This window comes from Brachionichthys hirsutus, chromosome 8 (assembly GCF_040956055.1).
Source record: "Brachionichthys hirsutus isolate HB-005 chromosome 8, CSIRO-AGI_Bhir_v1, whole genome shotgun sequence".
In the NCBI taxonomy this organism is placed as follows: domain Eukaryota; kingdom Metazoa; phylum Chordata; class Actinopteri; order Lophiiformes; family Brachionichthyidae; genus Brachionichthys; species Brachionichthys hirsutus.
The window spans coordinates 6,317,965-6,344,253 of NC_090904.1; the positions used below are offsets into that span (position 1 = coordinate 6,317,965).

A 26,289-nucleotide genomic window follows, 5' to 3' on the forward strand; every position below is an offset into this window, starting at 1 on the left:
GTCACATCATTGACTAAATGAGCCTTATAAGGCTCTCGTGAATCTTGCTGAACAATCAGCAAATGAGGTTGTGATGTAGGCAAACAGAGCGGGCGGGGTTGTTCATGGGGTTGTCTCTCGCTCTCTCTCTCTCTCCGCAGGCTGATTCACGCCAAGAGGATCAACAACACCAACTTGCTGTTTGTGGTTGCGGAGAAGCTGCCGTGCAACACCTGCAAGATAGAGACGTTGTCCCAGGAGGAGGAGGAGTGTATCCTTTGACTCACCGTGCTCCAGCTGTGGGAGAGGAGAAAACACACAAACGCAACGCTGTCTGTAATAAACTTGCCTGTGGAAATAGGCAATTATTATTTTCGGTTCAATGAATTATCAACAATTAGTAGTTGATTTTGATTAATGCCAATGATTTTTGATGGTCCTTCATTGAGTGATTTTTCAGACCAGGAGGATAATCCATGTGAAGAAATGACGGCTGCACGCTATCGAAAAGGGCCCTCCACCTGCTTTGACAACAATGTATCTGTAAGACTTCTAATGACTGTGAATAATGCAAACTAATGACAGCCTGGCTGTCTCCTGAATATCAACCTTTTTTTATTTTATTTTGCAGGATTGTGTGAATCCTGAATATTTGATTTACCAATGTTTCTAAGAATCAAAAGTGTAGCTCTGTTGTTGGGAGCTAAAAGAGGAGACTCTGGAGTCTCATCTTTTATGCAGTGATCTGTAGCTTTATGGATTGTACTACTTACTCATCGCAGTCGCTGATTTTTTTTTTACGGAGACAATTGCTTTCAGTTTCTCTCTCTCGCTAGTATGCATTAACATATATGTGCATTTCAAGCTGTGTTTTCCTTTCTGCAGGAGAACACGTCAGACTGCGGACGAGGCCACGCCTTCCGTCCTTCTCTCCGCACCCTCCTGTTCGTTCAGCTGCTTCTGCTTTATGCAGCTGTCAACCCCCAAACCCAGCCTCTACTACATTAATTCCATCTTCTGCCGCCTATCCTCCTTTTAGCACTCCCGTTTATTTCTCAAAGTGTACCCCCCCCCCCCCCATCTCCCACCTCTGCGTCCCCAAGCCCTCCCCTTATTGTTACCGTAGCTAAGACTGGGACTTCCCATCACAGCAAGTTGGAAGGCCTGAGTGGCAACAGTCGGATGTTTGTGTCCTTAGCAACGCAACCGTCGTCTGCCGTAGTAGGTGGTGTTAGGAACACCTGAATAATCAGAAGCAATGTCAGAAAAGAGAAAATAAACCCCCAACCCATGGCCATCCCGCTCCAATGCCATCCAGAGAACCCAGGAAAAGGAGGACAGGTATCCATCCAAGTCGGAGGCCTGCCTCGTACACACTGGGAGTAGTGGTTGCCAGTACACCTTTGCGTCTTTCTGTCCGACAGAACACGGGACTCCTTGTTCTTCATCGTTCCTCCATCTCACAGTCTTACCGCTCGCCTCTCGTAAGAGGCTGCGGACCATTCAGCTAGCAATAGACACCATAGAAGAAGAAGAAGAAGAAAAAAAAGGGACTGTGGCGTGTACGAAATGTCAAATACAAACTGCTGAAGTGTTGAGTATTCCAAACATAACAGTATATTTAGTCTTTAATTTGAAAAGGACGTTGTAAGTTGTTAACCTTAAAAGGCGTGAGTTATTTTATGCACTATATCTACTTGCCAAAATGAGATAGACTTTCATGTGGTCTTATTTTTATAGCCAATGGCTTCTGATTTAGATTTAGGCTCAACCTTGAGAGGGAGAGAAGAAACTCCAAAACTGAATGCTGATTCAGTCTGCGCAGCGCCAAATTGCAGCTTAATGTAACGTCCACTGGGGATTAATGTAATGATGTAATGGTAATCACATTTCTGGAGTTGATGTCCTGTATTTACTATTCTAAAGATAAGTGCTATCGGACTCACATACTAATGACGGCTGTTGAGTATGACTCAGTGTTGGGTTACCGGAGCATTGTTGATGTTGTGTAGTGTTCTGAGAATCAATCGACCGTTCTGACCTCCACTTTGGGCTGATGTTTAAAAAAAGAAAAAAGAAAAACCCCAGAAACCCCTGTGCTCTCTGTTGTGAAAGCTCCAATCCTCATGAGGCTTCTCCCAAACCGCTACGAACACTCCTCATTTCTACTGCGCTGCTCCAAACATTTGACATTCCTGGATCTCTGCCTCGTAAATCCAGCTTCATTTTTTTCCTTTTTCATTTTTGGGGTGAAGGGGCTCACATTTCCTTTTTTATGAATGCTCCTCACAAACTTCAGACTTGCTGCTGGGGGGAGAGGGGCGTGTCAACATTCCCAAACAAAAGAGCAGAACAGGCAACTGAATATGGCGACCGCGTACAAGTGGTCCGTTTGTAACCCGTCATAGTATATCATATGACTCTCAACATGTGTGAAAAGACCTTTCGACTCCCATGTTTAGGAGCCGCTGTCTCATAGTGCCGTGGCGCACTTCGTTTTGGACCACGCCGGCTGTATAAGAGTAGAGCTACTGTATAGTACCTTTATAGAGCATCCCTCTTCGAAGCTGTGGATGACACAGTTGCTTGTGAGACTCAATCTGTTGGCTATAGACATGGCTTTAAACAGAGCCTGAGCACCTCTAGCTTCATGAACTCTGCTCTCATATGAAGTTACTATCCTGTTCCTTTACGAAGTCATGCATAGAGCTATGATACACTATCAGTATACAGTGACTTAAGTGGCCATAGAGCATCTTTAGGGCCACCTGACTGCTCTAGATCTGCCGGAATCGTATGTGTTTTTTGCGTGTGATCTATCTATGTATGTAGTTTGCATTAAAAACCCTCCAAGGGGAATGTCTTTTACGTGAGTCGTGGCGTGTATGAGGTACGACAGTTGTGGTAGCAATGCTGTTTTTTGTTCTGTTATGTTGCTATGGACAAAATCCAGTGTTTTTGTGGAGAGAGAGAGAGAGAAAAAAAAAAGGAGGAACAGAAGTAATCCACTTTAACGATCAGCCTGGCTGCATAAAGGGAGCAGGGATGTGTAGGTCATCGGTGTATTCAGCTTCAGATGCAGCAAAGACTCTAAATGCCTTAGTGTTACACAGCGTGGAGCTCTGATACTCACCGTCCCCGGATCGTCCTGCTGTTCTGCAGTTAGGAGAGTGAGGATTCATCAGTGATTGATCCGTGTTCAATTGTGTGCTTAAAAGCAGAGTTTTTACTTTCAAAAGTCTAAAGCGTGTTAAAATTCAAGCCCACACAGTATTGCTCAGTTGTGACGACTCGCACAACAGTTCTGTACAGTTGTTGGCACCATTTGATGTGACGAAAACGTCGGCGCAGGAACTGCAACGCAGCTTCAGATCAATACAAGCAAAAAGACTGTTAGAAAATGAGGGGCTCCTCCCTGTGTGGAGCGCCGACAGAATGCAGTCTGGCTTTTGTTTGTCTCCGTCCTACGCCATCAATTCTGTCTGTATATCCTGACTGTCTGTAAATGAACTCTAAACGTGCCTGTGGAAATATACCCCCTGCAACTTCCTCTCTTCCTAGGTCTATATGCACACACTCACACACACACACAAACTAAACAAGCAGGCCTAAAAGTTAAGCACCTTCACTAGTGACTCACCTTTAAGCTACATGTAAAGACACTTCTTCATACCCAGCAGGGAGATGCCAAACACCAGGCAGAGGCTAGCCAAGGACGTCACTTCCCAGGTGGGGTTTTTTTTTTTTTGGGGGGGTGGGGTAATGGGCGGAATGTCAGAGGCAAGTTCAGGGAGTGGGTCTCCACATAGCAGCACGAGCCTGTCAAACTGAAGGTCGAGGAGTAATCATGCAGTGTCTGTGTGTGCATCCTGTTGGAAAAACTCCTCTGAAGGGACACACCGATTTCTGTGGTTTGACAAATTTACTTTTGCCAAAATAAAAATAAAAATAGACAAAATAGACAGCTTGAGGAGAGATGGAGATGTCAGCTTTATGACCAACCTCCAATAAAGAGGATACGGTTTTCATAAAGCCTCCTCCCAACCCCTCGCTGAATCTGTGTTGGTTCGTCTCTGTGGGAAAGACGTGTGTGTATGTGATTCTGTAGTCTGGTGCTATGTGACCTTGTTTGACAAGTGTGTGGAAAAAAATAACAGCAACATTTAGAGGGGGGGGGGAAAAGATGAAATCAGTTCAATTTTAAGTGAAGTTGAAAATAAATTTTAAAAAAGTGTAGAATTTCAGCATTGTTGATAAATTTGCAATCTGAAGTCAAAAGCTTTTTTTTATTTACTTTCAGGTTTGTTTTATTTCTTGTGCGTGTGTGAGTTTGAATGTTGGTGGTGCGTGACAGGTTTAGTTCCTTCTTTTCTGGGTGCCGGTCCATGTTGCTCCATTCTTTTGTACAGACAAAGTTTAAAAAGAGAAAACAAAAAAGAGGGCAAAATTTGTAAAATATTGTGTCTGTGACTCCTTGTAAAATATTTTCAAATCGTTTATTACAGAGAATCAGTTATTAAATAATGTTCATATTTTTCACTTCATTTCAGTGTGGTGTCTTTTTTCAGTCAATCACATGCAGATTTAAATTCCATATACCGGTAGTTCATATAATTAGCAATTAATTATATCACAGTGAAATCACAAACCAACAAATTACTTCTTAGTTATTTTCATTTTCAGGAAATCTTGGGAATGTCACCAGGAACAGATGATTACATTTTAGTGATGATCCAAAAGAGATCCTGGATCAGTTTGACATTTTCATTAACATTGCAATCAATAGAGCTTCAGAATTTGTCCAATATCTCGGTGGATTATTGACCAATGTTTATGTAGGGTGGGGAACTCTATCTCACCACCGAATTTAATCCGGATCGGATCCAGAATGGAGACAGTAAAAAATATTTAATTTTAACATTAAAACCCAATTTGCAGATTCAAAACTCTGTTAAAAACACACATCAACTCTGATTCACTTTTACTTTTCATGGTTGGTGTATAAAGATACCAAGAAGGATTTAGAACCTTTTAGTGATGATCCAGATCACCATGTGGACGGTGTAAATCCAATTAGCAGGGGAATGGGCTGCTTGGCAAAGGTCTGCGCTCTCTGTTTTTCTAGTTCTTATAATATTCTGACTTTTTTCAAAATTATTTTTGTGATAATGTATCATATTATTTAAACTTTATTTTCAAAATCTCATTGTTTTCTCCGTGTTGCCTATCATTCATTAATGGCAGTTATTTAAAAAAAAAAAAGTCAAAATCAGGCCATGCAAGAAGAGGTTTGTGACCTAAATCTTTTGTGATGAATAAAATGTGTTTATTTGTGTGGCTTCTCTGAGTCACTTATGTGTGACTGAAGCCACTGATACACAGTAAAGAGCTTCACAGCGTATTAAGGAAATCTGTGAGAGCTTTGTGCCAAGTGTCCGGGTCCTCCAGGTAACAGGGGTGGCCCGCTCCTTTCATCACCACGACGCTGTGATTGGCTAGATTGCTCAGTGAAGCGAGTGACACTTCCCCAAGCTGGGTATCCTGGTCACCATAAACGATCAGCGACGGGACCTGAAGGGAGAAAAGACACAAAAACACAAAGAGTCTATAGCCCTTCCTTTCTTTTATAACATCTTTTAATTCAAATGTGTAGCTAAAGGGATTTTGGAGATGTCCTAAATTTTACCCCAAGTTTTTTTTTTTTATCAAACGGTTCTTATAAAAGATAAAAGACAAGCTTTTGATTTATATTAGGTGTGACTTAATAATATATGTCGATGTCAATAAGAATAATAAAAGTAAAGTAAAAAGAGTTAGAACAGAGCAGCCTGGGCAGACCTTAATATTAGCTTTTATCAGCCACTGGAAATGAATTCTAATGCTACACGTGACAGAACACTGAAATAAATATATTCCACAGTCCTTAAAGACAAAGAACGGTCCGAACTGACGAAATAGTGGTGGAGTAACATGAAAGCATGTTTTGAGCGTTGATGACAAGAACCGTCTGAAAGTTTGTCGTTATCCTTACTTCAGCCGTCATTACCTCTCCTTACTTTATCCTTCTCTTTACTATTGGTAAAGGATCGCTTGAACAATTTGATGACACCCCATGTTAATGGTCAAACTTACATTTTTATGCAATTCGATGTTGTCTTTTTGTTACAATCGATGGCTCAAGCTAATAAACCCTCTCGGCATCACTGGGCTATTCCAGGCTAACATGGAACGCTTGGATTTAAGATCATTACATATCAACTTATTCTCCTCAGGATCTCACCTTTTTTTTTACTGCAACTATTTCATTGTCAATGTTTGTCAAGCAGCTCTGCAGCCATTTTAGAAAGAACTACTTTTTAGTTAAAATATATATATATATATATATATATATCCTTTGTGCATAATACACCATCTCTTGGTTTTTCCATCATCAAAATTTTGTTTTGTAATATTTGGAAGTTTCATAAAGTTTCTGCGAAAGTATGAAGTCACATGATATCTGCTCCTCTACTGGCATCTAAGAGTCTGGAAAATTGGGTTAACTTTGACGGATGCTCAAGTTATCCATCACATAGGAAATAAAAAATGTTTTTAAAGCTTTGGAGGGGGGCTACAAAGGAATGGAAAGTGGAGGTGTAGACGACTGTACCTTTACACTCTGGTACTGCTCCCTTGTGAATTTGTCTGTGCAGATCGGAGCCACAGGTATATAGGCTCGCATCAGGGCCTGGTGCTGGTGGAGGAAGGGCAGGGAGTACATCCCACTGAGGGAGGGGCTGACGACCACCACTGGGTTAAGATTCAGCTTCTCACACACTTCTTTCAGGAAATCTGGAGGAGCCAGTTCTCCCACCGGCGCCGGGGCCTTAGCTGACTTTGACTGACCAAATCCTGTTGACATGATGCATACATCGATACATTATGACTTTCATTTCACTTTCATGGGTAACTGTCTATAAAGGACAAAACATTCTAACTCCTGAACATTTATGTTGTCCAAGCAGCCCAGAAATAGTTGTTACTTCATCCATCTGTAGCAAAACCAAACTATTCAAAATGCATTTATTGAGCCCCAACTACCAAAATGTGAACAAATACAGGCTAAATGTGGTCCACAGTAAGATTTCAATCACTTATAACTAGAAATATTTATTTATCGGAGTATGATTCGACAGTGAATTCACAAAATAAAAACCATATCCTTTTTTTATGTAGTTTTATACCTAATACTCAATTAAAAGGCAAGTGTAGAGTCATGCAATGACTGTATCATTATAGTCATTATTATATTATAGTTATAGCATTTCCTGTGATGTCAGGTTCGTGGTTATGAGTCTTTTTTATGTGGGAAAATGCATCATCTGTACTAATAAAAGGTAATTCTGTCACAAGATTATGGAATAAAATGTATATAGTGAAAGTAATCCCAGCGATCCCGGGGCCTTCGGCGCGGTTTGGCTGCTTTTGCTGGTTGGTCTGGAAGACGTGTGTGATCAGACCCACCCGGCAGGTCGATGGCCACAGCGCGGCAGCCATTCTGGGCCAGAATCTCCAGAGTGCCGTTGCTGAGCCAGTTTTCTGAAGAGAAGCGAATCCCATGAAGGAGTAAAAGCGACATCTTTGCGTCCCCTGCAGCAGGCTCACTCCGTCTGTAGAAAAGCGGTTCTTTGCAGCTATCCAGCTGCACGGTGCCCTCTGTCATCTTTACAGCCGACATCCTGAACAGAAACAACGTTTATGTAGGGAACTTCACAATATTATTACACGCCGACAGAACAGGATGGTGCAACGAGAGACACTGACTACACATTGTTACTGATCCAATGGAGGGACACTAAATCGGCTGCATTGATCAAAATGTCCCATGAAGTGCTTTTTTTTGGACAGTTAATTCGCTCTGGAATAGTGCAACACATTTTCTTAGAAGGACACAAATATCAACAGACGTATTAACTTCTCGCCACACCTGCGTCCCATTAATGGGCTTGATGGCGAATGACATTTAAAGCCTTAAGATGAAACGTTGCCCGAGGTTACAAGCCCAGCGCGAGCCACTAGTTCGTGTTTCTATTGGCTGACTGTAGGGTGAGTTTGTTTTATCCGCCAGGGTAGCACTGGCGCTGCATTTAAACCGCTTCCCTTCTGCACTAGAACACATCCCGAGTTCGATTTTGGGGAAGGAGCATAATATTGGTCTATTTGGAAATATCAGAAAGTCTGCTTTTGTTTCGGGGGCGGGGCTAATATTACTTTTAAAGGGTCTTAAACCGCCACTGCCCGCAACATCCGCTCACTTTCAATCCAACCGAGTCCTGTTGGATTCCATAAAGACCTCCAGTACAGTGTCTGTGTATTAATGTGTTCATTAGTACACACTCCCCGTGCGTTTAAACACAAGGTTTTTATTTGAGCGTCTTATCAACACAGTATTTACGCACGTTTGAGCACAGCTGGTGGACTAAACGCTCCAGTCGAAGTCCGCCTCACGGTGGATTCTGACTTTAGGGATCTCCAGCTTGCTCTGCGGTGACAACACGATACATGTTTCGTCTGTTCTTACCTGACAGCTTCCAGCAATGGCCCGTCGAACAAGCTCGGACAGGACGGAAACTTAACTCGGTACCGACTACCGAGCTGCGGTTTCGCCTGATTGCCCGGAAAACAGGATAAGAAAAACTGGAGATTATTCTACTGACCTCTAGCGTTAGAAAAACAGAACTACAGCTCCAGTTTAAAAAAGAGCTGTTTTGTTTTTCTCCAAATGTTTGCTTTAATCAGTGTCAACGTTGTTGCCAGATAACATGGAGGGGGAAAAAAATGCTTCAACAAGTGCTGATATGCCATTCTCGATTAATGATTAATACACGTATTGATTGGCTGTGTTTTGGGGGTTAGGGCCTCTGTTTGAATAAGGGCTCAGTGTTTGTGTGTGGGAGGTTTAGGTGAGTTCTGCTTTTTCTGTGTAGATTTTTGACGCGCGACTGAAGTTTCCCCCACCATTAGTCGATCTGTGATCGGACGGTTTGCACCCAGAGAGGACGGAGAGATCTCAGACTCCCATCTAGTCTTTAAAACGGTCTTTATCAACCACAGACAATGAGCCTGCTGCTGTCCTGTATTCTCCTGACAGTCGGACTTGTTAGTGGTAAGAAATCTTTATAACTGTAATCGTCTTCTCTTGTTTATGGCTCATCTGTATTGTTCTGAGGAGTCTAAAGTTAAGTTTTTATAGTGTACAATTATGATGCCACAAAAAACAACCCGGCTGGGCAAAGATGAAGACTGTCTGTCGTTAAAAAGACATTTTTAAAAAGAATCGCATATGTTCATTGTAGTAGTTTTGTGAATACAAATCTCATTACATGACGATTGCATTTTAGCAATAATGGGCATTTCCCACAGACCAGCAGCAGCGTCTTGGTCCAAAGGTTATATGTGTGCAGGCCCATGCCCAAATGTTGCAGCTGGTACCACTGAGTGGCTGCAGTCAACAGCCAGCGTGTATCCTCATTGTTCTGCTGTGCATAAACAGGCTATCGCAGCCCGCTAAATGACTTCCAGCGCTCTGAGGGCAGGGAGCTGGTTCCTACTTCCTGGAACTCAGCTCGAGTGCTGCTGTTACCCGGCCTGAATCTGGAGGACTGTGCCACACGCTGCTCACAGTCTCTGGACTGCAGGTATCCAACCTGTAAATGGTTCAATATGGCAGACTATAAGAATAAGAAGGGACCCTGTCCTCTCACAAAGCCACAATGTAGTATTATCGTTAGCTGATATGATACTCAGTACATGTTTTTAAATCCTTCATAACTAAATGTTGATCAGAATATATGGTAAAAGCATATTAGTAGAAGCGCTTTAGAATTAATGAGAGCGCTACATTAGCATCTGTTATTCAAACAAACACACACACACAAATATATATATATATATCTTGAGAAAACTTCAAGTAGATTTCTGGCAGCTATTTTCTAACTCAATCTACTACAGTATATATATTAAAGCTTCCCATTAAATTTAATTGAATGAATTTTAATGTTTTGGGAAAAACCTCCAGAGCTTGAAGTGCAATGCACACACACACTTACACACACACACACAGATTCTGTCCCTTTAAGTCTCACATGAACACCAAAGATAATAATTGTATTGTTAGCTTGTGTGTCCTTTCTTCCTTAGCTGGGAGATGTGTTTAATTCCACTTGAATTAAACAAAATCATTTCTGTAATGTCCTATTAATGAGCTACCTGATTATTAAAATAAAAAAAGGGAATTCATGCAATCTGAGCATGGAAATCTTTGATGTGAAAATGTCCCTCAAACCCAGAGCATTCAACTATGAGACACGTCCTACGGTCACCTGTAAGCACCTGCCCTGGGTGGGGGATGGGAGCAATGCGGAGGTGAAGAGGAATGTAAACTGTGACCTTTATGAGAAGAAGGGTAAGATCCGCCTTCCGTGTTACAGAGATGTGTGTAGTGCGTCTGAGCGAGACTGGTTTGATGTGTTGCTTTTTTATGAAGTCTATGTCAGGAAGTGCATTGTGGGTAAAGGAGAAGGCTACAGGGGGAAAGTCTTTACCACAAGGAGTGAGCTCACCTGCCAGCAGTGGTGGTCCAAGTTTCCCCACGACCACAGGTGAGAAGTTCTGCTTCGATAGCACATTGATCTTACTAGTTAAAAACATTTAGATTAAACAGGCATCATAAATGTTCACATCGTATATGAACTGTGAAGGATCTTTTTCCTACATTACCTCCTAAATTTGAGACCATACAAGAGGCCACATGTTTAACCTTTAACAAGCATTCAATCCAAAACAGGACTTCCTAATGCCCGAAGCGTTTCTGAAGTTTGATTTAGCTCGTGTTTCAGCTTGATAAAATTGGACTGAGGGTGGAAAAAAAACCTAAACCTCACAGAAAGTAAAGATGGCTGCTGTAGAGGCCTGACAGAGAAGACACTCAGTAACTTTTACTGATGTCACTGACTTTAGAATAATAACGGTGACATCATGATTTAAATGTTTTTATATAAACTAATGATTTAAAACACTGATCCACAAACTCAACTTCCAGCACAGGCCATGTGATTGTTGAAGCAACTGTGGCCAGGTGGCCGTGCAGGAAAGATTTTATATAGCTATGCTTCTCTCCAATTACCAGTACTACATTTTCTTAAATAGATATATTCCTGTGTCGTAACAGGAATGTTACGAACTTACGACAGGAATATAATAAAGCTGAGCACTAACCTCACAGACCCTGACTCCGTTTGCCTCAGGTGGACTCCCACAGCCACTAACGGTCTGGAGCTGAACTACTGCAGAAATCCAGATGGGGATCGTATCGGTCCGTGGTGCTACACCACTGACCCCGAGAGACGTTATGAAAGCTGCAACATCCCCCAGTGCAAAGATGGTACAGTCCATCCCTGTCCCGTGTCATATAAAACAAAAGGCACACGAGTGTGAAAATGAATTCCTTCATGATTATCCAGCTGAGCCACATAATTTGATGCTACCTATGGTGACAATAAAGAGAAAACTGATTACTCACGTTTTCATTATATTTTTCAAACAAATGTTTTGGGAAATAACATAATTTGGTATTTAGGTACTTGTTTGTAAGCAGGTGTTGACTTCCAGATGAATCTCTGTCAGACCCCCTACAATCTCGTTTAGAGGAAAACCGGCAGAATTCATTTCAAATCATTTCTGTGGTGGCGTTGATTTCATAGGAAGCTGTATTTGTGGTTTGGTCTTCAGAGGTGTGCATTACCTGTAATGGAGAGGATTACAGAGGGCAGGTTGACCACACCGTGAGCGGCAGAGACTGTCAGAGATGGGATCAGCAGTACCCTCACCAACACATCTACCAGCCTGAGAAGTACTCAAGTATTGCTTACTGTCATGTGTATATTGTTAGCCCGAATAACAGTCAACTACTGAGTTGTCCTGTCTAGGATTGTGGACATTACGAAGTAACACTTGTATATGTTTTTTATTCCATTTTTTATTCCATATTTTCTCCAGATATCCCGACAAGAGTTTGGACGATAACTATTGCCGTAACCCTGATGCCTCCCCCGTCCCCTGGTGTTACACCACAGACTCCGAGGTGGAGAGAGAGAATTGTGAGATCAGGAAGTGCAGTAAGTATTTCTTTTCTTTTTTTATGATCACTATGAGTAATACTTGACAGCAATGGAATGATCAGGTCATAGATTGGTCTATCGAAATATAGAAACATTAGTAATTTAAAAAAAAACAATACATTAATCTCTTTGTTGTGTTTAGCCAACTTTTCTGTCACCAACTTTATCGAATATGAAGATTTGTTGCTTCTCCAAATCTCTCCTTTGAGTTTTTAGCTACTTGTAGTCATCTTTAGGAAACTCTAACATATATTTTCCACTATGCTCTGTGAAGTTTAGAGAGCAAGCTGAAATGATAAATCAAGATTAAAGTCCTATGTTGGAATGGTTTTAATGATTCGGGTTGTCTGGATCAGGCCTTCCTTGTTATTTCCTCTGCTATGTTTTTGCTTTGTTTCCTATATGGAGGAGAATTAGGCTAAATTAAGTTGATTCCTCTGGTTTCAGGAGACTCGGTGGAATTTTGAAGTCTAATGTAATTTAATTTATGACAATTACCTTTTTGGTGTTTGTGGAAATTACTTTGTGAATTGTGACACACTTTGTTTTTGTTGGATGTTTGTTAGCGTTTCAATCCCCTGCTTTGTCCCACGTCATCACAGGTTCATTAAATGTTCATTTGAATGTTTATTATTTTTTTATTTGTCTTTATATGTTCATTTTCATTTATTTTGTGTGAGTGTTTTGTTTGTTACTGTGATGTAGCTTTCATCTGGATAAGGATAATACTACATTTTTAGAAACGCACGCAAAGATTTTATTTCATGATGTGACAGAAGGTAAAATATAAATTTTGTGTTACAATTGCGTTTGTTAAATATTCACTTTCACTTTTTAATGGTGGGAGCACTGTGTTTAACATTTACTGCAAGCCAGCTGCAACCCTTAGAACAAAAGTAAATAAACCAGTTACACAAAACGACTGTGGCAACACTGGCATTTCCACTGACAACACTGCCAGATCCAATAAGATATCATCCGGTGATGTAAGTTAGAGAGGAAGAAACCCGTTATATTCTAGTCTTGTGGTTTTTACAAAAAGAAGAATACTATTTTGGCAGAAGGGAGTTCATAGAATACTCACCGTGTTTTAAATCAGATCACATAATTTAAGAATTAACTGAATCATTGATTATGTCAGAAACTCTGAAAAAACAAACACAACGTAAAATTCCCATATTTAACACTTGAAATGCGTTCAGTAGTTTTTCATATTTTCATGTAGGGCACATGATTGGCTCTTTGACATTGATGAACTTTTGAAAATACAATTCTTTAATCAAATAAATAAATAAAGACATGTTTTGAGACCTGCTTAGAGCAATAAGCAGGTCTCAAAACAGATCTCTTTGTTAAAATAAAATAATTATTTGCCCTCTCTTGAAAAGGCCAAATTCTGTTAATAGTAAAACATTGACTGCAGGACACAAGATGTCTCAACATTCATTAGAATTAAATCTGTATTAAAATCTTACACCGTCCACTTTGAAAACAGCCATCTCGCATCATTCCTGTTCATTATCCACAAAAATACTTTAAGTCAAAAGTGATTGTTGTAGTGTCACTCCTTGTGACATTACACATCACAAATAAAAGACTCATTGGACTCTTTCTGTCATCGTGTTGAACGTACCTGAGAAGAGACAGAAAGAAAAGGCCCTGACGGAACATAAATCACAAGTTCTTCTCTCTTCTCCATCCTGTTCACACTAATTATTAACCATATTAACTCACCTGACCTCTGTGTGGTCCAGAGGTGACCTGCAATGCGACATTAACGTGCTCCTTTCCACTAGCTGAGGTGCAAGTCGAGAAACGCCAGCGCTCCAGCTTCACGACCAACTGTTTCCGCAGCCGTGGGGAGGATTACCGCGGCAAAGTCAACGAGACGACGTCAGGAATCCCCTGTCAGCGGTGGGACGCTCAGCATCCTCACGAGCATCCCTTCTACCCAAACACGTATGAATGCAAGTGAGTGATGTAACGGCACAACGGAGGATGGAGCTGTGTGTGTGTGTGTGTGTGTGTGTGTGTGTGTGTGTGTGTGTGTGTGTGCGCGCATTTGTAGTAAACCTAGTAAAGTAGATGAAAACTTAAACTACCAGTGTGGAATGAATGGACAGTAACAGATTTTTTATAAGTAAGATGACTCCTAACTAGTTTTGTGTAAAAATCGGAAATCTGGTCAATTAAATCTCGAACCGATATAATTCTGTTTTAATCCCACATCAATCCCGCGTATAACTCTTTGTTCCATATGCTGTTCACAGTTTGATGCCGTCTATTTCTATGCTGGATTCACTCCAATTCAATATTTGTTTGTTTTTCAAATGTTTCAGTGGGAGAATGTGGTCAGTGTTGTCTGAATTATGAGAAGGTAAAAGCAAAGCCCTTGCATTTTACTGTGTACTTCATCTTAATCAGGGGTTTGGAGGAGAACTACTGTCGTAACCCAGATGGGTCGGAGGCTCCCTGGTGTTTCACATCTGTCCCAGAAATGAGGACTGCACTCTGCTTACAGATCAAACGGTGTGCAGATGACATAGAGGCCGAAGGTAAAATGTCTCCCCTCAGATTGAGCAATGGCATAAATCACTGCATAGCTTTCTCTCACCTGTAATGGATAAAGATGGGCCTATGTTGTAAAGGCCTGACGACGCGGTTTGGATGAATGGATTCATGGTTCAGGAAATGCAGACATCAACCAGCTAAACTCTGAGAATTATTAACCATGCACTATGGCCATGGGTTTTCATTTGTTATATATATGTAGTGTTATCAGACCCTGGTACAAAATCTTATCAAATGGGGATTCTGGGTCCTCCTTGAAACAATAAAGGGTAACGCTGCTAAAGGTTTCAATGCTATAGCCTTCATTGTTCTGGTGTGACCCACCTGCTTTGGATGAATAATAAGACCTCTCCATTATTCTGTTATTGTTAATTCTGGTTATATTATGGCTGTCGTGCAGCTTAAGGTATTTTTGCAAGTTTCAACAATAAAATACTGATCATAAAAAAGAGAGAATCCTTCATCTCCTTGCATAAATAATATGGTAACATATTGACTAAAAAAGAGCATGAGTTAGGTAATCAGCACATGTAATGACCACCATCTGTATGTTTCTACTAACTGCCTCGAGGTAGGTAACCCCCCCACCCCGAAAAGAAAAACTTCAAGAAGAAATACAGAGAGGATATGACCCCTCTTTCTTCAATGGTAGCAATGACCCTGAACCGGGATGGAGAGTTTCAGGATCCAATTTGTACAGCTTTTACTGTGGGCCATAATTCATCACTGTTGTGATAAAAACAAAATGCCTCTTTTTCAGATTGCTACCAGGAAAATGGAAAGAACTACAGAGGCATGGTCCGCAAAACTCGTAAGGGAATCACCTGCCAGAAGTGGAACGTTAATACGCCACACCGGACAAAGTATGATCATATAACTGCTGCAAAGATGAAGTAACCTGCACTAAAAGCAGCGCCAAGTGGACACCTTTGTCCGACGCTGCAATGCATAGCAATGGAGGGCTTTATGCAACATAAAAAAAAAAAAAAATTACTCAAGATCCCTGACTTCTTTACAGAATAAAATAAATGCAGATGCTCTGTGAGATCCTCACCGCTTCAGAAAGAGCTGTATGATTTTCTAGGATAAACCCAAGAACACATCCTGAGGCCAATCTGACGGAGAACTACTGTCGTAACCCGGATGGGGACCAGCACGGACCCTGGTGCTACACCACCGACCCCAAAACTGAGTTTGACTACTGCGCCATCAAACAGTGTGGTACTTGTCAGTCTAATATAGGACCCACAGAGTGGTTAAATACACTCAGGGGGGTCACAATATCAACCAGCACTATTTTCTGACCAAAGACATTGATCCTTCTGCTTCTTCTCGTTATCAAATAGCCGGAGAAAAAGTGTCCAGGACTGAACCCGTAGGTTAGTCAGAGAATGTACATCATGCAACGTTTTGATCCTGACGAAAAACTTTTGATGTTTTTTTTCCACTATATATCAGCTTTTTTGTGTCTGCAGAGAAAGTGGAGTTTAATGAATGCGGGAAGAGAGATGACCGTTTTCCAAGGTCACGGCTGCGCATCGTGAACGGGGTTCCTGGGAACTCACCCTGGACAGTTAGCCTGAGAGACAGGTCAGTCTGAGAGCTGAACGCATTTGAACTGGTCAGGAACAAGTGAAATACACTCTGCTGTTGTGCTGCGTATGACTTCTGGCCTGTCCTGTGCTGTGCTGTGCAGGAAAGGAAACCATTTCTGTGGAGGATCCCTCGTAAACCCCAGATGGGTGATCAGCACCAAGCAGTGTTTCTCCTCCTGGTAGACTTTATTCATTCAAAGGCTTCTACTGGGGATTTTGGAGCGCAAAGTGTGTCACTGAAAATCATGAAATGTCAAAATCCACTGGTGTGCAGACAGAACAGACAGTAAAGAGTCATGTTCCACATGTATTATTATATTTACTGAAACTAAGAGTCAAACAGGGAAGAATTTTTATTATGATGTAGGCCAAGAAGCGACGTGTCATTTACAACAGGAAAATAAACCTCAACACACTGGAAACTGAAAGCTTGAGAATAAGACGGGATACCTGCTGCTAATATTGAAGTTAATGTTCCCGTCTGGATGTGACCAATTTTGTGATTCCTCTACATTACCGCTAGTGGTCAGCATTTTCAATCCTCCTTTACTTTACTTTACTAACAAAATACCTGCAAAACAAATGACATTCCCGTTCAGTAAATTGTGTTTAGCACTAATTATATATATATATATATATTTAGCAAATATTACTGTATAAAAATGTAAATGTGGTTAACATATTTCCTGTTTATGCCTTGAATTTACTTTTAAAATTCAGTGTATTTACTAAAGTACTGTGTATAAATTTAATTTATGAAAATCTGAATAGTTTTACCTTGCTTGTATTTCCATCTGTACTTCTCCACACGCGCAAACAGTTATGTGGACCTGCCGGGCTACACGGCCATGATGGGAACACTATTCCGTGATCCACAAGAGGAAGAACCTGGCGTCCAAATCATCCCGTTGACCAAGATCGTTTGTGGCCCTTCAGAGTCCCAGCTGGTCATGCTGCAACTGGAATCGTACGTATCGTCAAATGCTCCTCGAATGCTCACAGAATCATCAGTAATTCCCCATTTACCTCTACCTTCTCTAGCCCAGCGCAGTTTAATGAGCGCATCTCTCAGATCTGCCTTCCTCCTGAACGCTACATCGTAGCTGAGGGCACGTCTTGTGAGATTGCAGGATGGGGTGAAACAAGAGGTAAAGTAATTAATCCTTGAGGATTATTCAACTGCCAATGAGCTGGCTCCACACTGCAGTAGAAGCAACACCTTGTTTCTCTTCTTGTATCTGATGACATTGCTATTTCCAGCGTTCCGCATCTCTCCCGGCTTCCCGTTCTTTTCTCTATATCTCTCACCTGCACCAACTAACTCAATCCTCCTCCTCCTCATTGGCTTTCAAGGGACTGGCGATGAGACAGTCCTCAACGTGGCCCAGATACCAGTTCTGAGTAACAGGGAATGCAACAAATACTTCAGAGGTCGTGTCCGCGAGAATGAGATGTGCACGAGCTCCTTCCATGGTGGAGTCGGCGCCTGTGAGGTATTTGTCCTATCTGCTCCATTTAAGAGCTTTCTTGTGCATTGTATTTACTTAAATGCAAGTCTGGAGGCATGGGATGATTTAACAAAGATGTTCATTCATCTTTTCAAGAGTTTTTTTTTTTTTTTTTTTTAAGGACTGATGTCACTCTCTTAAACCTATTAGTTAGCCTATGTCACATTGAATTAGGTGCTGAAAGGCAACTACTCATCAGGGCCTTTTAGCTGTTTGTAGTTTTAATGCTAAATGAAGGTGATTTGTTGCTTCTATTAGCATGAAGTCATGGGAATGGTTTAAATTGACTCAGCAAGCCAGAGAACGAGAACGTTCCCCTGCCGTGATGAGAATTAACACTTTTGGTAGAGAAAATCTTTTGGTTTGGGAAATCACTTTTTTTTTTTAAGCGGCCTGGTACATTCCAATGGATCAAACACATTCACAATTGGGATAATGGATGTGGGCCGGACGAGCTGCGACTGCGAGATGTTTCCAACCTCTGCAGTGACAGTCAGTCATAACAGAGACAAAAGAAATAACTGCGGGGTTGTTCCTGTGTGTCTGCAGAGAGACTACGGCGGCCCTCTGGCGTGTCAGAACAGTGACTGCTGGGTACTGGAGGGTGTGATTATCCCCATGAGGCGCTGCGGACACCAGGGTCAGCCAAACATCTTCATCCGGGTCTCTGTCTACGTGGACTGGATCAAGAAGGTCATGGAGATGGCTTAGAGACACGCGCACCGCCGTCCAGACATTCACTCTGTAACCACGCACATCTCTGTCTTCTGTCTGTTTTAAGTAAAAGAAAATTGTAATAATACATCAAGATGTATATTCAGATTTCAGCTTATAGCATTACTAAATTACAAAAAGGTCTCCTGCAGCCTTTTAGTCACGAAGGAAGTAGAATAATTTGTTCCAGTGCATCTGTTTTTTCATTTTTATGTACATTTATATTTGGTGAGCATTTGCAGCCAGAATAATTTCACTTTTATGTGCATCAATGGGAGACGATGAATGAATTGTTTGTTGCAAGCTCCCAAAAATCTATAAGAGAAACTATAACTTCCTAGACCGGATCATGTAATGTAATGCATAAAAGTTATCCATAAAATATTTACAAATCTTTTACAAAACATTTTGCTTCATGTCCTCCTATTTAGCGTCAATATGCCTGTAGAAACATTGAATCGTTTTCAGCCGTTCTAAGTGTTTATTTACACTATTTGTCATCAGTTCTCTCTTCTTGCATGAGGGCTTCGAGCCTTTCTGTCTTTTCGTTAAAAGGCCTCTTCTTACAGCCACAACTACATTTTTGTGAATATTAAACAAGCTTTAAAGTGTTGACATACAGTTTATAAATTCTAAATAAAGAAGACCGACGGCGTGGCGATTTTAAAAAATGAATAAATTATATCTATCAGATACTAAAAATAAGGGAATATAAAAGTGTATAGCGTCTGAGGTTCAGAGGAGAATGACTGCAGCTAACTTCCAATAACAGGGAGGTGTGGGGGGGTTCACCGCACACATTCTAAGATCTTAACATCCCCTGGAAATGCACCCTTTACCACAAAACTGTACGCCTCCCCTCCTCTCTTTGGCATTGAATGGAGCTCCGAAATACCTTCTTTGCCCCCAGCCTCTAAAGAAATCCCTCCTCTGCCTGTCTTTTGATGCCTGCCCCCACCTCCAAAGACATGCCTTTGTGCCTTATGCAGAACTGTATGCGCTGCACATTCTTTCTAGTTCTATAGGCGGATTTTTGTAACCCGGTTGTGATGAGCCCACGGAATTCAGCTTAAATAAACCTCAAGATCAGAGTCCAACCGAATCTCAAACACACCAGCCTGCAGAAGGCCACTGAACTTTCTCTCACACACACAATTGTTCTTTCATACAACCCCCCCCCCCCCCTCTCCCTCGCTCACTTATTCCCCATTACATCTCGGTGTTTCTGTCTATTGCTAATATTTGTACCGACCTATTCTTTTGTCTGAACAATCAGATGACACTTTATTATTTTTTGCCAAAAACACGTAGCAGGACTCAGATTGACGTTCAGGAAATGTTCCTTCTTTTTAATGGCAGCAGATGTAAAGTGTTTGAAGATGACAGGTTGGCCGTTATGATTCTCACCCTGTTCACTTTCATTTAGTCATATTTAAAGAGGTTTGAATAATGAGGTTGATTTATGACTTGCAGCCCATTATGTGTAGCTTCTAATAAATGTGCCATCATATTTCAATAAATACCAACAAACAGTCTGTTATTCTGTTTCATTATATGTGTGTCAGACAGACAGACAGACAACTGGGGTACTTATTTGCACATGTGTCGGGTTAAGACAATATTTTAATTAATGTTTACAAATAAAGTTAGATATAAAAAAAAGTTTGACATCTTTTGAATACATTTTCTCACACACAAGTATATATATACATATATATATCAGAATCCCAAAACTGTGGAACGACCTGGAAATCATGTTTTTCCATCCTCTTTTAAATCTCTTCTTAAACATCAGTATCTTGTCTAATCTGTACTCCTGCTTTAATGTACATTTACTATTTTTTAAATCCATTCTTTACTGTGTTTTTCTGTAATTATTCCGTACTCATGAAGCATTAAACTTTATACAGTATTCCACGCTGGGTGTTGCCCCTCAGACCCCGTTGTCAGAGCTCTTCTGCCCCGTGCTGTGGCTGTAAGAGCGTGGACGGAGTCTAGGGCGGTCTGAGCTCACCATCCTTTCTACTGGAGCAACCCCCCCCCCCCCCCTTCTGTGGGGAACTTCCCAGCCCCCAGACCTTACTTTGGGAGCCCCGGAACCAGCCTCTAACCTCCTGCCTGTCTGTCCCTCTCGACGGTGGGTGGTCCGGTGAGCTTTTCGGGGCGGGGTCCACCGATTCAACCCCCCCCCCCCTTTTTCTTTTTTTTTTTTTTTTTTTCTTGAAAGATGCTTTAATAGAGAAAGTATGCAATGCATACTGCTCAGCTACAACCCCCCAATTATGCTGCAACTGGGGTATTCGTGACTGGACGTCTGGGGGGGATCACACACATTTCCGATTAGAGGAGGAGGAGGAGGAGGAGGAGGAAGCGGAGGAGGGGAGAGAGAGAGAGAGAGAAAGAGAGAGATTACCTTCATTCCAGCCAATGAGACGTCGATACACGAACATTTTCAGAGTTGTGCACAAAGTGCGTCGACAGCGTGAACTTCCAGGTGAAGCTGCAAACCGACGGAAGGTAAGTCGGAGTGGCGGCGCCGCCTGCGCGGGCACGATTCCTCATCCTGAGCATGGAGCCTATAGCCCGAATGCACGCGTGCATGTACGCGTGCATGTGTGTATGTATAGGCCGGTCTGTGTGTATTCCAGCTGCTATGAAAAGAGAGCTTTTGCACCTGTGTCCCTCGCCTTTGTCCTTGATGAAGTTTGTGCAGACGCTCCAGTTTCTCCACTTCGACCAACAAGTTATCACAAAAAAAAAAAAAAGGAAAAAGAAATCGAACACACTTTGGATCGATTGCGCAAGTGATGGAAGCGAAGGGGGGTGTTCGTGGGGTGGCCGCCGACTTTACACGGCTTGTACACCGGTGGCCTCTTGTTGTTTTGGCGTTTTCCATGTGCTCGTTTCTCGACTGTCGTCGGGTGCGGGTTCGAACCCACGTCCTCGCTGCGGGAGCGTGTGTGTGTGTGTGTGTGTGCGTGTGTGTGGAAGACTTGCTTTCAAAGCTGTAAAAAGAAGGTGTTTTTATGGCCGCAAATGCCGCCCCTATGCAAAAGTACATTCAGTCCTACATTTCACCGCAACACGAAGGCGACTTTAACCGGGCGGGCAGCAGGAGACGCGCAGGACGCCCGTGGATCAGACACGGGTGGACCGACGACGCCGTGGGTCGTGGTCGGCCTTTAAACCGTTTCGGTTGAGACGTCGATTTCTCGGATTACTCTGACTTCCTGCTTCGGCGCGGCGCTTTGATAGGCTGTGTTGGAAATTAGTGTTTGGCACGTTCATTCAGACTGCGTGGAAAACGACCACCTCAGGACACGAGCAGCTCCGACCTGAAATCTGCGCCCCCCCACCCATAGTAAGAGGTCTGGTAATTAGGCCCACGCAAACAAGCATTTAATACGTGGAGGCTTTTCACCGAAACCCGGTTCGGTTCGGTTGGGTCCTGCAGGTCAGATCTGAGGAATGGAACATATTCACCAAACGTTCTGTAAAACATATCATCTTAAACAGGTCTTGATTTGTGCACCAGAAATAAAAGCCGCTTACAGAAGGAGATCAAGTTCAATTTTTAAGTGTGCAATTAAAAAAATAAACGCGTGATGGAATGAAGTCTCTAAAATAACCAAAGGCAGCCCCACGTCATGCGTGGTTACGTGTAGAAAGTTTTGTGAAGAAATGTTTAATGGTTTTTGAGGCGCTCCGCTTCGACCCTGATCTGACATAAAGCCCTCTTGTAACCAATGGAAACAAGATAAATGCTACTTAAAGTCCCCATTGTTTTTTTTTTAAAATCTAAATTTCAGATAATGCCACTAATTTATTTTCTATGTGGAGACATTTTCTTTTCTTTCTAAAAAAGTTAAACACATTTTGTTCCTGAAACGAAACATGGCAGACATTTTGACAGAAGCTCTTCCTGCCTCCCCTCCTCACTTTATTTGTGATTGGGGGTAATAATGCTCTTTAAGAAGTTACCACAAATATAAGTAGTTAATAATGTTTGCAGTGGGACTAACACAGGGCTGATGCTTTTATCGCAGGACTGAAAGAAATCAATTCATTCATCATCAAAATAACACAGTGGCTATGTTCTATTGATTACTGATTGTGTCAGCCATTCACCATTTGTGTATGTGTTCTCTCTCTTTAGTGAACTGAATACTCTGGCATTGGGCAAATTTAAAATACTCGAGAGCTGACTCGAGGGATGTCTTTGGAGGTGTTTGAAACTATTTTATTGGTTTGAAAATAATCACCTGTGTAATGGAGAAAAAAAAAAGTTTGCATGATAAATAATTTGTTCACTTTGGGCAATGTAATACTGGAGAACAGAGCACACACTGTTTATTGCAGTCGTATCTGTTGTTTTCATTTTACTATCACAATTGAGAATGTGGATCCAGGAAAAGAAATGTGGATCTTAATGTTTGCTGATTGGTTATTTGGTTAATCACCTCCAAAGTTAACTCGATATTGTAAACTCAAATTTGTCAGTAGTTACCCACAATTTTATTGATCCTTTTGATGTTGTCTATGTAGGTTTATTTTTATTTTTGTGTGCTTTAGAATGATTGTCCCAACTTCACCAATTTCAGGGTAAATGTTGTATAGACACGCCTAAAACACACATCAACCCCCCCGTTCATTCAGAACAGCCCCACAGGGTGCAGATGGAAGGTGAGCCTCTACAGTAGACGTAGTCTTTGGACGGAAGATTGAGTTGTGAATATCTGTGCTACTTTTAGTCGCTGAACACCGCTCTCATGTTTCCCTGCTTCTGCCAGACCCCTGTTTGTGTTCCGATGAGCGTGGTGCCAGCATATAAGCGGTTCCCACACTTACTCATGGAAGAGTCTTACTTGACTCTCGGTTATCCATTGGTAATTGCACATGAATAGAAAAAATATCTATTTCTACTGAGGTTTTTTTTTGTCCTGAATGCTTCAAATATGATTGAATTGAAAAGCAGCAATGTCTTTTCTTTGCTCAGATCTCCGGCTCCTGATAGTCAGATCTTCTTCTCTTCAAGCCTTCGAGGCCGCTCCTCCAGGCTTTGATGCCCACACTCTCTGACACAGGTGGACAGACACAGGCATGAGTAGCAGTGGGACCAAAGAGCCGTCTGCGCAGGCGAGCGCTGGCCAGTCGCCTCCCGAGCCCCCGCGTAGGGGCAGGGGGCGACCACGCAAACAGCTGGAGGTAGGCCCGACGTCTTTCTTTAAAAGGATGAATTTGTTCAACTCTGTCCTTTTCTGTAGAATCCTTAAGTATGGAATTGGAAAATATAAAATGTCTAATAAGCAGTTATCGGCACCACGTCTTTCCACAGGAGCCTGTTGGGCCACCGATTCCAAAGCGACCGAGAGGACGACCGAGAGGCAGCAAGAACAAAGGCCCCAAAACTGCACAGAAGGTTGGAACCGATCGCAGCATCCAAGACGATGAATATGTTTATACATCTTGAATTCAAGTTGCCGAATTGGAGGAAGGCGATCTACTATTTGTTCCTAGATTCAAATCATAATGGTTATGATTTAATTAAATGTGGAATTGGAGCCAGTGTGTCAGAATTGATCAAATATGAGAAAGAGCAAATGCAGTATTTTATATGTTCAGCCGATGATGTCATGAAACAGAGCTGTCAATAAAGCTTATACAGGGGGGGGGTCGTCGACTCACGACCACAATTGGTTCCGAGGGATTTGTCGTAAGCCGACTCGGTTGTAAGTCGGCCCGTGTTAAATTACTGTAAGCGTCATGATTCTGTAAATAAGGAGGAGAAAGAGACGCTTTCATCTTGGTAGACATCGTGGGTGGGACAGCAGAAACTGTCGTACACTCGATTTGCTCGCTCGCCTTCCCGTGTGTCGTAATCGGACAAAAAAAACAACAGCCGAGTGCGGCCGTAACGTCGAACAGTGGCGAGTCGCATGAACGTAAGTCGATGACCCCTTGTATGACATGGGGGGGGGGGGATTTGCAGCCTTTGGTTGTAATGGAGCATTTGGACACTATTGTGCCGCTACTTCACACAACAGTTGCAGTGCGGAGAGTTAACCTTTCTCTCTCTCTTTTTTTTTTTTTTTTTTTTTCAGAAAGTAGAGCCTGTTGGGGAGAGACGACCTCGTGGGCGACCAAGGAAATGGGTATGGAGCAATCGCTGACAGTTAGACATCATGGATTTAACGTCCCAAGCCCCCAAGGTGTCAGCGGCAAACTGCACAGTCCTTGCGGGCAACTGTTTTTCTTTATCGCGTATAACAAATCCTGTTCCATCTTTTCACAGCCTCAGAAAGTAGTTCAAGAAGTAAAAGAAGAGATGCAGGTGAGGAAAATGAAACCTCCTCAGCTAAATGGGGTGGCCGGGTTTGGTTTTGATGTGGCGTCTTGAGCCGCAGGTTCCTGCAACTGAAAACCTGTTCCACTTATTTAAAACGGATCTTTACTGTGTTTAACTTCTCCTGATGGGAAGTGTTCTGCAGCAGCACTACAAAATGCACATGAAAAGAGTCTGCATTAAGGTCAAGGTGTAATTGGCAGCAAAGACTCCATGCTGACAAATGTCTGAAAATCTAAAGGGAATGAGGTGCTGGTTTGAGCAGAACCTTTTAAATCCTGCTTCGTCTGCATGTCAACCCTCCGTTTCTGTTCTCTTCCACTTCAGACGAGCCAAATTACCGTTCGCCTTTTTAGCGTTGCTTTTCTAAATGAGTTGTGCCCATGACACATGGTGGAATGAAACTTCTGCTTCAGTTGAAGCGAGAGATCTCCTTTTGTGTTGCACCTTTACCTTTTTGACTAATGTCAGCCACCACTCTGCTGCGGGAGTGGCTGAAGAAGTGCTGATGTGGAGAGATGATCTCAGGGCCGCCTTGCGGATGTTGTCAGTTTTTGCTGTATAGTTGTTCAGGATCGGTAATGAAACGCTTGAGCAACTTGGATTCTCGGTGCGCTATGTTCCTGTCAGACATTTGCTACTGCTTATTTGGTTTAAATAGCCAAACAAAGCAGTGCACGTGTCCCAGGTGCTCTGTGCAGACTGGCATCATAAGGGTAGTGGTGCCAGGAGCCTTTGGTGATTTTTTTTTTTTAAGAAATGTCTTTAGCTATGTGTTCATTTTTCAAATGAAAGCCTTGCAGGCAGATTCTTTCGTGCCCCTTGTGTGCCTTATCAGCTGCACTGAACAGTTTGTCAGAAATGCTTCACGAACTGAAACCATTGAGACAGACTCCCTTTCTCAGACACACACTGACACAAAGGGGAAGAATGAGTCAATGTCGAGAGGGGAAACTTGATCTAACTGCTCTCTTCGTCTGTCTTCTTGGTTTCCTGGCATAACCGTCGTCTTCCTCACATTTCTAGGGCTGGCAGCTGGACCTGCCACACTGCACGCAATTACTTAATGAAATGTTCACACTCATTCTAATAGTCTCGTGTAGATTACGTTTGTGCACTTTGAGTCTTTAGACTGAAGCGGTTGGGACAATGGCAGACAAAATGACAGCACATTTTGTCCCTTGCTTTTTTCAGGGCCCCTCAGAAGTTGCTGAGGAGGGTCCCTCACAGCTTGAGCCCTCTACATCTCAGGTTCCAGTAAAGGAGGAAGGGGAGTAGATGGGATACCTCAACCTACCTCAAGGTTTGGCCTCAATCAAACAGCGGTTCAGGACTCCTATCAGTGTTAGGGATTCAGGAGCGTGCACACACACACACATCACGACAGACATTGATGTCTTCTCCCAATCTTATGTTGAATT

At 42.2% G+C, this 26,289-nt stretch overlaps 4 protein-coding genes across 5 annotated transcripts in view; 3 read left to right on the top strand and 1 right to left on the bottom strand.

Annotated features, from left to right (window-relative positions):
* The window catches only part of cacna2d2a (calcium channel, voltage-dependent, alpha 2/delta subunit 2a), a 58,795-nt gene extending 57,808 nt beyond the window's left edge, over positions 1-987 (top strand). The window contains exons 35-37 of the mRNA XM_068742069.1: positions 141-250; positions 440-522; positions 865-987. Coding sequence (XP_068598170.1) covers positions 141-250; positions 440-522; positions 865-987 — 316 coding nt within the window. The remainder of the gene's footprint in view (positions 1-140; positions 251-439; positions 523-864) is intronic.
* A 3,093-nt stretch (positions 988-4,080) lies between these two features.
* Positions 4,081-8,629, bottom strand: abhd14b (abhydrolase domain containing 14B). 2 transcript variants are annotated; one of them, XM_068742585.1, is made up of 4 exons: positions 8,540-8,629; positions 7,483-7,697; positions 6,629-6,870; positions 4,081-5,550 (listed from the first exon to the last, which is right to left on the bottom strand). In XM_068742585.1, exons 2-4 carry the CDS (start codon positions 7,694-7,696, stop codon positions 5,371-5,373), a joined length of 636 nt encoding a protein of 211 aa, XP_068598686.1. In that variant the 5' UTR covers position 7,697; positions 8,540-8,629; the 3' UTR covers positions 4,081-5,370. The 2 variants fall into 2 exon arrangements, with proteins under 2 accessions (XP_068598686.1, XP_068598687.1); XM_068742586.1 differs by lacking the exon at positions 8,540-8,629 and adding an exon at positions 8,418-8,532.
* Positions 8,630-9,075: 446 nt separating this feature from the next.
* mst1 (macrophage stimulating 1) lies at positions 9,076-18,522 on the top strand. The gene is made up of 18 exons (XM_068742486.1): positions 9,076-9,124; positions 9,512-9,656; positions 10,308-10,423; positions 10,505-10,619; positions 11,265-11,401; positions 11,749-11,869; positions 12,016-12,134; positions 13,934-14,108; positions 14,562-14,692; positions 15,469-15,571; positions 15,793-15,929; positions 16,055-16,087; positions 16,184-16,298; positions 16,405-16,482; positions 17,124-17,270; positions 17,345-17,451; positions 17,657-17,796; positions 18,361-18,522. The coding sequence occupies exons 1-18, from the start codon at positions 9,076-9,078 to the stop codon at positions 18,520-18,522; spliced, it is 2,130 nt and encodes a 709-aa protein (XP_068598587.1).
* Positions 18,523-19,904: 1,382 nt separating this feature from the next.
* Positions 19,905-26,146, top strand: LOC137898074 (high mobility group protein HMGI-C-like). The gene is made up of 7 exons (XM_068742070.1): positions 19,905-19,911; positions 20,982-21,042; positions 23,610-23,730; positions 23,861-23,944; positions 24,627-24,677; positions 24,818-24,856; positions 26,063-26,146. Exons 1-7 carry the CDS (start codon positions 19,905-19,907, stop codon positions 26,144-26,146), a joined length of 447 nt encoding a protein of 148 aa, XP_068598171.1.
* The last annotated feature ends 143 nt before the right edge of the window (positions 26,147-26,289 follow it).